The sequence below is a fragment of the Paraphaeosphaeria sporulosa genome (assembly GCF_001642045.1).
Source record: "Paraphaeosphaeria sporulosa strain AP3s5-JAC2a unplaced genomic scaffold CC84scaffold_6, whole genome shotgun sequence".
Lineage (NCBI taxonomy): Eukaryota > Fungi > Ascomycota > Dothideomycetes > Pleosporales > Didymosphaeriaceae > Paraphaeosphaeria > Paraphaeosphaeria sporulosa.
In genome coordinates, this window is record NW_017253365.1 from 2,395,882 (window position 1) to 2,410,270 (window position 14,389).

The 14,389-nt window shown below is 56.7% G+C and overlaps 5 protein-coding genes across 5 annotated transcripts; 2 read left to right on the forward strand and 3 right to left on the reverse strand.

The window, feature by feature from the left end:
- Positions 1 to 572: 572 nt before the first annotated feature.
- On the reverse strand, positions 573 to 2,203 carry CC84DRAFT_1197084 (MFS general substrate transporter; the record flags this gene model as incomplete). The annotated part of the gene is made up of 4 exons (XM_018181502.1): positions 573 to 829; positions 955 to 1,596; positions 1,645 to 2,090; positions 2,145 to 2,203. 4 exons carry the CDS (start codon positions 2,201 to 2,203, stop codon positions 573 to 575), a joined length of 1,404 nt encoding a protein of 467 aa, XP_018035568.1.
- Positions 2,204 to 2,861: 658 nt separating this feature from the next.
- CC84DRAFT_1165517 (POPLD-domain-containing protein) lies at positions 2,862 to 5,931 on the forward strand. The gene has a single exon (XM_018178731.1). The coding sequence runs from the start codon at positions 3,078 to 3,080 to the stop codon at positions 5,616 to 5,618; it is 2,541 nt and encodes an 846-aa protein (XP_018035569.1). The 5' UTR covers positions 2,862 to 3,077; the 3' UTR covers positions 5,619 to 5,931.
- Positions 5,932 to 6,928: 997 nt separating this feature from the next.
- On the reverse strand, positions 6,929 to 8,541 carry CC84DRAFT_1165518 (mitochondrial carrier). Its single transcript, XM_018178732.1, has 3 exons — positions 8,051 to 8,541; positions 7,846 to 7,964; positions 6,929 to 7,798 (listed from the first exon to the last, which is right to left on the reverse strand). The coding sequence occupies exons 1-3, from the start codon at positions 8,190 to 8,192 to the stop codon at positions 7,124 to 7,126; spliced, it is 936 nt and encodes a 311-aa protein (XP_018035570.1). The 5' UTR covers positions 8,193 to 8,541; the 3' UTR covers positions 6,929 to 7,123.
- On the forward strand, positions 8,442 to 10,736 carry CC84DRAFT_1165519 (phenylalanyl-tRNA synthetase mitochondrial precursor). The gene is made up of 3 exons (XM_018178733.1): positions 8,442 to 8,587; positions 8,839 to 9,187; positions 9,356 to 10,736. The coding sequence occupies exons 1-3, from the start codon at positions 8,464 to 8,466 to the stop codon at positions 10,353 to 10,355; spliced, it is 1,473 nt and encodes a 490-aa protein (XP_018035571.1). The 5' UTR covers positions 8,442 to 8,463; the 3' UTR covers positions 10,356 to 10,736.
- On the reverse strand, positions 10,734 to 12,015 carry CC84DRAFT_832303 (uncharacterized protein). The gene has a single exon (XM_018187571.1). It carries the CDS (start codon positions 11,915 to 11,917, stop codon positions 11,111 to 11,113), a length of 807 nt encoding a protein of 268 aa, XP_018035572.1. The 5' UTR covers positions 11,918 to 12,015; the 3' UTR covers positions 10,734 to 11,110.
- Positions 12,016 to 14,389: the final 2,374 nt, after the last annotated feature.

Sequence of the window (14,389 nt, forward strand, 5' to 3'; positions counted from 1 at the left end):
TGACAGGGTAGGATAGACGAAACGGGATAGATAAATATTGTAGATGTGCAATATGCGGTCAGTATCACATACTCTATGCAGAAGAGTGCGAGATTGTACGATATAGACGGGAAACACGATGAATTACATATGGAATCATGCAGAATTGAAGGGCTTGGATGAGATAGGGAGAGTACGTGGGGAGATGGTGGATATGGCGTTGTGCTTCTAGATGCAGAGAGGAGGAGGCGGTACGTTGGATTGGGCACGAATAGATGCACACGGTCTCCAAGACTGTGCTCAGCGTCTTTCGAGCTGGTGTCGCGTTCCCACGCAGACGCTCCGACAAGCGTGCTGCGGAGTCAGACGTTGCGAGCCACGACGTATATTGACGCCGTTTAGGAAGCCAGTCCGTACCATTTCCACTAAAGCGTTTGGCAGCACTCTTCCCAGCCACCATGCTCGGTCTCCCATTGGTCCAATACCCCATCGTCCGTCAAACCGTCCATCTTTTTCGTAACGCAGGAGCACGCAGTCGAGTGACCTCCGCAAGCAGTCTCACATTGTATCATCCATCTACCTATCCCACCCACCTACAGCTCCACAGGCCATCTCCTCCTCACCCACCCACCCCACCGCAAAAACGCAAACGGCACCGGCGTCACCGCCACCGTAATCAGCCCCAGCACCGTATTCCCCCACCCCAGCCCCAGCCGCGCATACATGACGGGTCCTACGAGCGGGAGCACAGCGCCGAAAATGCAGCGCAGGCACACGAGGGCGGCGACGGCGGAGGCGGCTGTCGAGAGGAAGGCGTCGACCATGTAGGTTTGGCAGGGGACGAATATGCCTGTGAGAGGGTGGTGGTTAGTGTGGGCTGTGGAGAGGAGCGGAGAGCGGGGTGACTTGACTTGTCACCAGAGCGGGTACACACGGGCACGCAGGTGAGGAAGAAGATGGGGAGTGGGCACGTACCGAGAAGGCCGAAGCCGTAGGGGATGAAGGACAGGCAGGGCACGATCCAGTGGACGGAGGAGCGCGCGGTCCAGGCGTAGAGGAGCAGGGAAGCGGGCATGAAGGGGGCGAAGTAGGGGGTTGTGGCGAGGCGCATTTCGGGCTCGAAGACGCCGCCGTTCTTGTTCCGCAGGCGGAGCACGGTGCGGTCGTTGAACTTCACCACCAGCGCGAGTGCGAGGAACATGCCTAGTCCAAGCCCGAGGTAGGCCAACCCCGTGTACTGGATCTCGAAGTCGTACGTGTTTTGGAAGACGTCTGGGATGGTGGTGAAGAGGAGGTAGAGCGTGCCGTAGACAATACTGACATACAGACTGATCAGGAAGGCGATGGGTGAGCGGAAAAGGAACTTTGCTGGGCGGACGATGCTGCGGGCGAGGAGCTGGCGGGGTGGCAGATGTATTTCGAGATGGGAACGTAGGTCTGGGCGGTGGAGAGATTTCCGGAGGCGGATAGTCTTGCGAGAAAGGATCGTGGGGTGGTTGGATTCGCGCATGCAGAATATCATGGCGATGTTGAGCGGGCCGGAGCCCATGAGGAGGATCCAATACGCCCAGCGCCAGCCAAGATACTGCGAGATGAAACCGCCTGCGATGGGCCCGACTGTGCTCGTCAGGCTCTCTCTTACCGGGTGGAGGATGGGGGGCTTACTGATGGGAGCAAGGCTCGGTGTCCCCACGACAATCGCACTCGCTGCTGCTCTCTCATGCACTTTGAAAACATCCCCGATGATGGCACTCACAATCGTCATGCATGCTGAGCCGCCAATCCCAGCTAAAAGCCTCATGACGATCAGGCTAGACATGTTGGGCGCGAATGAGCAGCCCAAAATGAAGGCATTGAAGAAAGCACTCGATACGTTGATGACGAGCGTGCGCCCGTACAGTTCCGACAGGGGCGCAAGGAACAGTGGACCAACAGCGTAGCCCAGCACGAAGATGGAAATCATTAGGGAGCCGATGGTCTTGTCGTCGGTATTGAATTCGGCGAGGGTGAGGGACGTGCCTGGTGCGCAAAGGGACGACGCCATGGGGGAGAAGGTGCAGATGGAAGCTATGAGGAGCATGAGGGTCCATTTCTTTCTCCAGGGCCAATTTCTTTTTGGGATGTAAGAAATGGCAACTGCCTGCTGAGCTGGGGTGGAAGCTCACTGAGGGTTCTCTGGGTCATCAGCTGAATCCCATCCCACGAGACCGTTCTCGAGATCCATAAGGACGAGTGCGCGGTCACCGCTTGCTTGGGCGGTTGGCGTCACGTTTTCTGGGGGGATGGCAGCAGGGCCGGAGACAAGGGTGTCGAGGATGTCTTTCTCGACATCTGTTTCGATGTCGCGGGTCATCGCTTCGGGGAGGCTTTTCTCGGAGCTGCATCGTACAGCTGATTTCGCATCTACCATGATCTGATCGAACTCATGGGGTCAAAACGCCCAGGAAGTGTTGGAGCAAGGACCAGCATCAAGTGTCCATGGCTGGGCAGGGACCAGATGATACCCTCGGGAATAATGTAGCGGGGTATTGCGGTCGCCCATAGCTCGGCTGATGGTGAGCTTACTGGATGTACATTTTGCGAGACCGTAGGGTGGTGCAAGGCTAACAAACGAGCATGTCCGTTCGGAAAACGGCAACCGGCTATGATGGCTAACAGTTTGTGGAGGCGCACTGGCAAGCCTACTGTTTGCGAACGCTGCTGCGGACACGCAGATGATTGAACGCCATCGCGAGATGTCATATGGGAAAGGAGGGTGACATTGTTCTTCGTAGAAGACATTCGGCAACGTGTACTGGGGACCAGTAGTTGAACGGAGCGTGTTTGGAGCGATTCCCTTTTTCCCTTTTTCTGGGGCGAATTCATGATGCTGTGTTGCCCTTGGGCGTTTGAAGCCAACCAAAGGCCATTTCTTCCCGTGTCAGAAGACGGCTCTTGTGAACGGTCAAATGGTGAAAGGTGATGGAAGACACAAGCACGTGGGTACGTGACGACGCTTGTTGACGCTAACCCCACGCGTGCGGGGAGAGCTTCGGAAATTTTGGGAGCTTCAAAGTCCCGACGGCCTCTGCGTTCTCTGGCGAAGATCGCACAAGACCATGTCGAGCAACAACTCCAAGAAGCGCAAACCAGGCCCAGAGCCTGCGCCCTCGGCGAAACGCCCACGCTTCCCGCAACGAGCACACGCGCACCACATTTCCACCAAGCCAACCGCAGCCGCGTACCCCAACGGCGAGATCAACCTCAAGGCGTTCCTCAACTCGCACCAGAATGAGGTCAAGTCGCTCGAGAATGCAATGCGCGCCGCGAAAAAGGGCCTGTCGCGTCGCGCCTTCCAGGACGTGCCGCGGGAGATGCGGCGCAGGACGGCGAGCCACAATCCGCAGCGGGTGCCGAAGCGGCTGAGGACCAGAGCACGGCAGGAAGCGACAGAGGACAACACGCCGGTCTCCAGGGGCACGAGCGGGAGTGGCGTGGGCAAGGGAAAGAAGAAGTGGCTGCGGAAGGAGGGCATTGAGCAGCGTCGGAAGCAGTGGGAAGCGCGCAAGAAGAGGCGGAAAGAGATGGGCCATGGTGGAGCGAGCGAGGCGATGGAGGGGATCGAGCTCCGAGAGGGAGCGACTGCAGCCAGCAAGGAGATGGTGAGAACGGCAAAGAGGAAGTTCGCAGTCCTGGCCACACCCGAGACGCCGCCCTCGCGCTTCCGCAGACGCCAGAAGAACAAGACGTGGCTCCCAACACACGTCTGGCATACAAAACGCGCGCGAATGACACCGCCGACAGAACCGCTCTGGCGATTTGCGATCCCGCTCGCTCCGGCTGTGAAGGCATATCGCCTGACACATCGAGCTGCGACGTTGCGGGGCGCCGTGGCCTGGGACATGAGCTACATGTGCACCATAAGCTTGGAGGGTGTCGCGGCAAGCATAACAGGTCTGTTGCGAGGGTTGCGCTTTTCCTCCGAAAGCGAAGAAGATCCATGGCAGGACAGAGGCAAGGCGAAGAAATGGAAAGACGGCTCAAGGGTTTGGGGAGGCTGGCTGTACGAAAGAGAGGGCAACAATCCGCGGGGCATTGCGTCTGTCACGATCATATGGTCTGTGGCCGAGGAAGGCAGGGCGAAGAGAAAGGCTTTCATCCGAGTCCATCCATGCGCATTCTTACAGCTGTGGAACGAGGTCATCCGGATCGCCAAGGTGCAGAAGCCAGCAGTCACAGTGGAGGATCTTCGATTTGAGATTGGATCCATTGAGATCATGGGCCCTGGCGCCGCAGAAACCCTCTGCTCCATCTTGCACCCAAGCTCCTCACCCGATGAGGGCTCTCCTCGCTCCATGTGGCCAGCATTAGCAGACGTTACAGATCCTGGCGTGCTTCCACCAGGAGCACTTCTGTCCTTTCCTATCTGCGACCCGCGCCTCCGCGACCCACCCCGCACATCACAACGAGCCCAAGATGCCGAGTCGCAAACCGCCTTCATGGAAATCCTCGCCAACTGGCCTATTGACGCGTCACAAACTGCCTCCGCCCTCTTCGACCGCAACGCAAGGCTTGCCGCAGCACGCTCCCTCCCATCCCAGAAATCCATCAATCGACGCAAAAGCACTGACGGCGACTTCGGCGCGTACCCCTCACCCCGAGCAACAGATCCCCAGATCCCCATGCTCGTCTACGCTTCGAAGAAGAGCAAGTCATGGACCGTGCTTCTCCCATGGAAATGCGTCATGCCCGTCTGGCGAGGCATCATGCGGTACCCCTTATCGACTGGCGGAAACCCACGATTTGGGGGCTTGAAAGAAAGGCGCCAAGTAGACTTCGAGCGTTCCGTGCCGAGCTTCCCATTCGATTTTCCCGGCTGCGATGCAGGATGGAGCTGGGAGCTGCAGGAGCGGGCGGCGAGGCAGCATGACTGGAAGAGGCGGCCGAAGGGGAAGCGCATCGAGTGGTCCACCATCGATCTTGGCAAGGGGCGCGAAGGCGAGCTGGGAGACCCCTGGGCGTGCGACTGGGAACGACTTCTCGAGAAGGACGGCGAAGACGCGGATATGGCGGGCACAGAAGATCAACCACCCACCTCTCCATTCCACCAGCTGCCCTCACGAGACGCCCGCGCAGTACTAGCCGGGAGAATCGTCCCGTCACTGTCCGCATCCGCGCCTCTCCTCTTCACTGTCAGACTCAGCATGGCCACCCGCGGCACCCCCACCGCCTGCTCCCGCATTTACCGTCTCCCAACCACCGATCCTGCCCTCAAAACTGCGTGGCTGTCTCTACTGCCATCCTCCACCCGCAACAAGAAAACACCCGTAAGAAGCACACCCCCCGACCAACCCCTCCCAAGCCGCAACCTTGCCCTATCCCTCCTCCAACCCCAAACTACACCTAGCGGCACACCAAAAGCTGGAGACCCAGACTATCCGCTCGTCCCCGGCGAGGAGGACCTCATCGGCTTCGTGACAACGGGGAATTACAACCTCGCCGAGGGTCAGCCCACAGCGGTGGCGAATCTGGCTATGCATCGCGTCCTGCAAGGTTCAAAATTAGGGGAGGGCAAAGGGATAGGAAAGGAGGATCGGTTATGCATTGTGCGGAGGCCGGGGGAGACGACGGGAAGGCTAGCGGTGTGGGAGGTCGTGTAGGCGTGGTTTGACAGCGGAGTTTGGCATGGGGCGAGGTAGACTGTCGTCTTGTAGTCCCCATCCGTCACGGGAGCTTCTCCTCATCTGGCCCTGGGGCGAATCAGCACCGTCCGCCGTGTCTGCCGGATGTTTCGGAGCGTATCTGCGTTTCTTCCTACCTCTCACCGTCTCGCATGTGAGAGAGCCTTCTCGTACACACCATGTCGGCAGATGCAGAATGAGATGGATGGATATGCACACTTCCACCCATAATTATTTCAATAATGTACGAACAAAGAAAATACTATTCTACTACTCGCTATTTGTAGACAAGATAGAAGGTGTAGGTATACATAGATCTAAGGAATTCGATCTTATACATCAAGGCGTACATTAAGCAAAAGGTGCGAGCATTGCTATGTGACGTGCAGCTTCGCATTATGAGATGTATGCAAGGGTGAGGCGGGGGACGGCGATTGTCTGGTGAGATGGCATGCACAACCCACATCACGATCTTCCCAACCAACTTTCCAATGCCCTTTTGGCGTTTTGGAATCAGTCGACGATACTTCCGGGCGATTGTTTTGGGCTGCTCGTTTGCTGAGCCTCTAGATGACTGCGTGGGGTTCGAGCGGCTTTCTTTCACATGCTCGAGCGCTTGGCTCGAGAGCGCACGTCGCACCTCGATGGGGACATGTCGTCTCGTGCGGAGCATCTTGGATGCACGGTAGTTGTTGACGTACTTTTCGTAGTTACAAAGCTTGTGCATGTGGGTTCTTTCTTCAAGATGTTATGTACTTGGGACTACAGGACTTGGGTCGTGGCAGATGCAGCACTTGTGTGGAAGAGAAGGAGAAACTGCGGTATAACGATGGAACAGCTCTGTTTCGTGCTGTGTTCTGATATGATATGATAGATTTTGATGGCTGGACTCTGTAGGTACAGTATTTGTCGTGGACAGACTTGATGTTTTTTTTTCCACTGCCCTCTACTCAGCAGTGGTTTCGTACGCATGAGACAAGCCCAGGTCGATACACATGTCGTCCGTTGTTAATGAGAAGAAATACGATCTATAGGGTGCATTAGTTGAAAGAGGGGTGTCTGATAGCAGGCCTAGACAACCGTGTGAGAGTTCCTGCACCGCTGATGTTTGACGGAAAGTGAGGTGCGTCAGCCGCAAGAGGAAAAGAATTCGTTAGGAGCAGGGGGTCATCTTAATTGCAGGGCGAGCGAAATGTATTGGTTCGGGATATGTATGTGAGGGAAGTCAGTGCACGACAACTTGGGACTCATGTGCGCACACGCAGGTAGACCGTATCCAGTCGTCGATATGCAGAAATATTGACATAGTGTTATCTATCTACATACGAGCTGCCGTGCTCGTCGATATGTCTAATTATCGTCTATACAACAGTGTACAAAACAACATGCAATGTTGCAGGTATCAAAATGGTAGAGCCAACGGCCCCGATGAAGCCTCTGTGCACCCGTTCATATGTACGCTTTTTCCTTCCCGTCCCAAAGCCTTAATCCAAGTCCTTCAGCTTCCGATACATCTTCTTGTGTTGCTCCAAGAACACAAACGTAAGGATGGTATGCGGGCCCATGCGTATGAAACTCGGCACCCAGCCCTTGAACATCCAGCGCAGGCCCTCGGCCCGCGTTGTCTCCGTAACGATCTTCATGATGCTCTTGCTCTCGGTCGATCCCATGACCTTCGTCTTGATAACATCGACGGGTGAGCAGATGGTCGTTGCGACGAACCCAGCGAGGAAGCTCGCGGTGAAGTGTGTCGTGAGGTTATCCTGCAGCGGCGTCTTCTCCAGCAGCACGCGCTTGAACCCGTCGTATGACGCCAGCTGCCCAACCGTCATCAGCACCGCGCGCGACGAGTTGGGCCACACGCCGCGCCAGAGCCTACCCACGCCTTCCTCCCGCGCGGTGCGGATCAGCCCATCGAACACGTGCTTGTATTTGCGGCGCTGCTCTGGTGGCAGCGCGGCGTCGTGCTGCATGCGCACGTTGAGGATGTCGCCTGGGTTGCCGGCGACACCGCCAAGGAAGCCGGAGACGGAGGCCATGGCGACGAGGGTGAGGAAGGAGGGCTTAGTGTCGGCGGTCGTGACGCGGTCTTTGAGGGCTTCGTAGACGCCGAAGCGCGTCATGCTGTAGGTCAGCTGGCGGAGTTGCGAGGCCGATAGCTGGGGAGCTGTTAGCAGACGTAGAGGGCACGGAGGTGCGCGCATACCCCTCGATACAGGCCCATGATGCCGTCTGTCTTTGCGACATGGCCGAACATTTGTATCATGTTCAACCGCGGGCCTTGGGCGCTTTGCATCTGTAGTCTAACCTGGAATCCGTGAGCGCCTGTCGTTGTACGATTACACGAGCAGATGTACCTTCACTGCCGAATTGTTAGTCTGGAGCAACTCAAATCATATTCCACAGCTCACCCAGATCCAGCGGATGTGTAAAACATGCCGCGAAACAGCTCGCGCTCCCTCCAAACCAGAACGGATAGTGAATCGGCTTCTTCTTCACATCCTGACTCTTGCGCAATTCCGCCGCGCTCACCTGCTTCTCGAGAGCCGGCATGATTCCCTTGCCCTTTTCGCTCTGCACAGAAGCTGCATGTGACCTGCAATTCACTATGCACACTGCCAAAAGGGTCCAAATTGCGCGTGGGGGAGGTAATTGCGGAAGGGAACCTCGGACGGTAGCTTACGGACGGCGGGACGTCATTGGAAAATTGGAGCTTGGATTCGGTGTTAATCCTGGCCCCGAAAAGCTTGGCGTCGCGTGCGTTTTCTGGGGACGCGTCGGCGCAGGAGACGCCATTTCACGAAAGCTGGAATTCCATCCAAACATGCGGATACCACCGTTATCGGCGGTCTTGTACCGTCAATTGGGAGCACGAGCTAGCACAGGGGCCCACAGGTCGCAGTGGTCGCCATGGGTGCGGTCGTGTCAACTGCGATATAATTCTTCAGGTCAGTTCATGTCATGTGACTACGACTTCCCCGGCCGTCTATGGCGATGTCTACAACCGCCATATCTTGTGGTATATGTCGGCTATCCTTTCCTCTCACATATCTGTCACCCCTGGTGGATGAATTTACGTCTGAATAGATCCCTTGACTACATCAACGCCAATAACCTACTTAACTTTCCAATGTTCTCGTCCCCCCATGTCCACTCCTGTCGTTACAGTCGTATTGTGCTAGTCGCTAAGTGTCTCCAGGCACCCCTCAAAAGGAAGTGACCGTCGAAGGCAAAACCTATACGACCGACTCATGGATGAACACCCCCTCGACCATCCTCTCCGCCATCCCCCGCCGCCTCCACACCCAACCCGACCACCCCCTAACCATTACCCGCCAACTTATCGAGTCCCGTTTTCCAGGATACCAGACTCATAACAACCTATTCCCCATCGTCACTACGCACCAAAACTTCGATTCCCTAGGTTTTCCCCCAGACCACGTGGGTCGGTCCAGGACTGATACGTACTATCTCAACGCCAGCACGGTGCTTCGCACGCACACTTCCGCTCACCAGGCAGATACCTTCAGGAAAGACGAAGCAGATGGGTAAGCAAGGATACGGTACAAAGTGGGTGTCTTTGTAGTTGCTGTTGTGTTTCCTGCAGACTTTCCTTCCAAGTCTAGGGTTCAACATTGACAGCCAGCTAAGACTTCTACCTACGCCTCGTTACCTCTATTGCAGTAGCAATACGCTGACGATACTCCACAACATAGGTTCCTCATCAGCGCAGACGTGTACAGGAGGGATGCCATCGACCGAAGCCACTACCCCGTGTTCCACCAGATGGAGGGCGCGCGGACCTGGGACCGGCGACTCGCCGAAAAGCAAGGCAAGACGCTCGCACAGCTCATTTGGGACGACGTAGACAAGATCCCTAAGCACTCCGTCGAAGTCTCCGACCCAAACCCCACCATCCACCCCGAGCGCAACCCGCTCCAGGACGGCCACGCCGCCGACGAGACCGAGGCCATCGCCGCGCACCTCAAGCGCTCCCTCGAGGACGTCGTCGTCGCCATCTTCAACGCCGCGAGATCTGCCACCACCGACGCTGCCGCCTCCGAAGAGCCGCTCAAGATCCGCTGGGTCGAAGCCTACTTCCCCTTCACGTCGCCCTCGTGGGAGCTTGAGGTCTTCTGGCAGGGCGACTGGCTCGAGGTGCTCGGCAGCGGCATCGTCCAGCAGTCCATCCTCGACAATGCGGGCGTCCCGCACCGCGTGGGTTGGGCTTTTGGCCTGGGCCTCGAGCGCATCGCCATGCTGCTCTACGGGATCCCTGACATCCGTCTCTTCTGGAGCACCGACGCGCGGTTCCTCGGGCAGTTCAGCGCTTCCGCAGCCCCCAAGCGGTTTACCCCGTTCAGCAAGTACCCCGCGTGCTTCAAGGACGTGTCCTTCTGGCTGCCAGCGCGTTCGTCGAGCAGCGCGGCGGGCGGCGCGAGTCCTCCTCCCACCGCCGCCGGTTCGACCGCAACCACGGGGGCGGGCTTCCACGAAAACGACGTCATGGAGATCGCGCGCGAGGTCTGCGGCGACGTCGTCGAGGACGTCCGGCTTACCGACGAGTTCGTGCATCCCAAGACGGGCCGCAGGAGCATGTGCTACCGCGTCAACTACCGCCACCTGGAGCGCACGCTCACCAACGACGAGGCCAACGACCTGCACGCGCGCTTCCGCCGCGAGCTCGTCGACAAGCTGGGCGTCGAGCTGCGGTAGCATGCTTGCGGGAGTCTCCGCCTGCCACGCTGACATCGCTGGCCTGGCATGACAGTTCAAACTTGGTTGGAACAGCAACCCCGATGCGGATGCAGCAGAACCACCACCGCAGGCCACCGCACCGACTGCCACCCTATCTAGTGCGCACGCGCTCGCTACACGGTGCCGCGTTGGGGAGGTGGGAAGCCGCATCGCGGAGGAGGCGCCCATTGCGGCTGGCGGGGTCGTGTTCTGCGCGCCGCAAGAGGCACTACCGAGCGAAGACGGTCATCATCAGGCCCAGGAGAGCTGTAGACTAAACCAGATGCTTGTAGATTATGTACCATATCATACGACTGTACTGTACTAAGAATTGTACCTTTGGCACCAACCACAATCCGAACAAGTCTGGATGCTGGTGCTGTTTGGACGGATAGAGTAGAGCCCCCGGGCGGGGCTTGGCGGCGTGTGTAAGGCGCGAGGGGAAGGATGTCACGAGGCGCCCCGCCGAAAAGCCGCCGTTAGCCCTCATACATGGCACACAAACGTGTGGTTGTTGCAGCTCCACTAAGGCACCCCTTGCATAGGCCCACCAGCTTATCTACCGTTCAAGGTTGACAACCTCGTGTTGCAAGATTCGCCTCTGCTCAGACGCGCCTCTGCTCACGCAGTGCCAGTAGTCTGTTAGGAACCGCACCCCGCATTCTCGCTCCACCGGGAAAATTAACAACTCCGTATTATGCAGGCCGATGTGTCGACCGCAACGCTGGTCGCTATTAATTATCCAGATCACCATAGCGGCCGCCCGGCCACTCGCCATCGTGCGTCTTTGCGGGGAATCCTCGCTGCAGCGCGTATAGCAGAGGCTGTAGGCTTAAGACACCCAGTTCTACGGATAGCGGCGGGCGCCCAACGCACCGCAGTCTGCTGCGGTCTAGCCTCTCCTTCAAGAACCTGCCTAAGACGACAGGAACAGCAATAGCGATAACGACACCCTGAAGCAACTTGCAAGTAAGCAAATTTGAAGGGGAATGATGCTCCACTTCGTCGCAGCTACTGCGCTGTGCTGCAATTGACATGTGCATGTATGTGTAAGTAGTGTAAGTGCATGCGGGCAGTGCAGTCATGTGCGGCCGGCACAAGAGCCGAAGAGGTAGAAACCGCGATGCGGTTTGCGACGCGGACAACGCAGCGCCGGAGAATTGTTTAGAGCGTGTGGTACAAGGGCGATTGGCGGCGGGATGGCGACATATGCTCCACCTTCGCCTCCCGCGGCCGGGTTGCGGTATGCTTCGTGCTTTCGGGGTGCTGGGGTGAGATGCGTAGGAGCGGTGAGAGTGCAGGTGTTTAGCCGTGTGAGTGTGGTAGCCACGCGGAAATCTCGGGGGGTGGACAATCCAGCCGTTCTTGGAACAAGGACTGGGTGCCTCTTGGGCCCGGGGGTGGTGGTGGACTTGTGGTTGGATAGCATGGTGAAAAGATGGTGCCGGACGTCTACACAAGCTTATCGATAGATCGATGCGCAGTGGTGCTCCAATCCAAGGGTCCACGGCTGATCTATTATACCGGACGCATAAGGCCATTAAGGTGAGGGATCATGGTCCAAATCTGGTAACGAATCAATAGCGTGAGGTTGAAAAGAGATGCGACGACGATGTATGTACGGCAATAAGGAAGTAGGAAAAGTGAGGAGAAGGGGTGTAACTTTCGGGGACTCCGAGCATGCTAACAAGGTGCTGACGGTTGATGTTGTGTAATACGGCACGGGTCGCTGCCTGCTCACCGACCAGATCTCAACCGTTGAGAGCGATGGCAACTTCGTGCAGTTGCTGTATGAAAATGGTTGATTAAAATTGCAAGGTGCAGGTTGAACGGAGCGAATGGAAAGTAGTGTGAAGAAATGGTGTGCGGACCTGGGGATTCCGCTGCAGCTGAGAAAAGATGCATCGCTAGAAACACTGACCGAATATAGAGTGGCGCACTATGCGCAGCCTTCGAAACCACGATGATCCATTCAGTAATGATGAGAACATTGTTGAGACGACAGCAGGGCAAGTTCCATCTCGTCCTGCAGCATTCCTGCGCAGTGTTCCAAGACGCGTGGACGAGTGGCGTTACAACGCAGATCTGCACGTTCGCTTTAGCAAAACAATGCAGACGCAGTTACAGAATATGTTGATCTTTGTCTATCGTGGCACCCTTCCTATACCACGATGGTGGCAACGCAGGTCTTCGTATGCATGAAGGCGTGACGGCAGATAGCGTGAAGGCAAAAATCGTGTACATGGCCACGAGCCGCATGAAGCGGCCCACGTCTGACCCATCAATTCTTCAAAGTCTTTGACGCCGGTACCTTGACCGGAGCAAGTAGTCTCAAGTAACGTGATCATTACAGGTTCGTGGTGCCAAGTACCAGCGTCGTTTCGTTTCGTGTTTCGCGAGGTGGGGAAGAACATGGTCCGCCTGGTCGAATAGTTGGAAATGAACGACGGCTGCTTGATCGCGATATTATATTCGAAATCTAGAACTGCTTGCATGGCTTTACCGGGTTTACTCTGTTCGACCAGATGTCGTCGTTCGCAATTCGAAATTGAAATTTGGCAAGTGAAAGTGGAGGAGTTCGCTAAAGATGTGACAACATGCGCTCCATAAACTCAATGCTCGAGTGTGCTGGTCATATGTGACATCCGTGAAAGTATCTGCAAATACGGCCGTGAAGAGCTCCCCTATTGCATCGCACTCTTCGCGCCAGCGGCCTGCTGCATTCATCACTCTCGTTGATGGACCGTAATTGGGTGTATGCAGGATCAAGTCGAGTGCAGGCGGTAAGTCAACTAATCCCGACATTGGAAATGTCATTCAATGAAGGAGCTGGAAGCGATCGGGGGGAGTTCCCGACGCTCAGCGCACCCTGGCTGGGGCAGACCCAAATGCCAAGGTGAGGATCCTCGGGTGGATTTCGCAGCACCCTCGTGGACGGTCCGGTTAGCTCGCGAGGAGCGTTCCTGAAAATCGTTATGCGTTATGGCGAGGACGGCCTGAAGCGAATTTCCGAAAGGAAGTTGCGGTGCAAGACTGACTCAAAAGCTGCGAACGACCCCGAATCTGTTCACGGCCAGGAGATCTGAACGCTAAAGAATAGTAAGTGGGTGCGTTATTCCAGCTGCAATGCTGGAGCAGTCGTCACATCTTTACCCGTGTGCGCGAGACCCATGAAAAACGTACGTTTTTTGTGGGGGGTGTTTCCGGATTAGACCAGCCATGAATGATCCCTGCCGCACATGCACAGTGTGATGTATGCACGCAACGCTCAAGATGGATCGGAATTGCTTTTCAGGCCAATATTCTGTCGTCGCTTTGGGCATTGAGATGCTGAACGTCAACGTATCTGGACGTGACGGTGATAAGCGCAGCCCGCGTGTGTCGGCACCAACTTCCCTTGAATAAGGAAAATGCCGATCGGGCGTAATTACAAACCTTGGGCGTGAATCAGTGCAATTCGTCTGTGCGCGAGCCCAGAACCGCAGCTGTGTTTATCGAAAGCTTGTTATGTTATCGTAGTGCTGGGCATGCGGTTGATGGTGCAGGAGTACTTGCATCGTCACCGGCGTACCTGCCGAGAACCCGACCAGATGCACAGAGGCATTCGGGAAAATCATACTTGTGGTGGGCAGGAAAAGAACGTCGGAATGAAGCTGCTGTATAGCTTGGGAGCACGGGCTATTCTGGACAGGTTCCGAGTTGGTCCGGGGTAGAACAGGCCGGCAGCTCGCTTCGCTTGTATTTTGGTCTGTGTGCTGCTCGCGAAAAACGGTGCTCAGGAGCTCCCTCGCACGGTGCCCGACTGCACGTGGTGTCTTGCGTGTCTAAAGAAAGGGTGGCTCGCAGGGCACAGCGGAAGGGTCGATCGGCGGACCGCATTTGAGTGTGAGGAGATAGTTTAGCTGCATGGCTAGGTGCAGATGGAGTCTCTCACGCACAGGAGGGCGCCCAAAGGAGCAGGGCGATGCAGGTGGAGTCAGGACGCGCCCAGAAGCGTCGAAGTGAACCGGCGG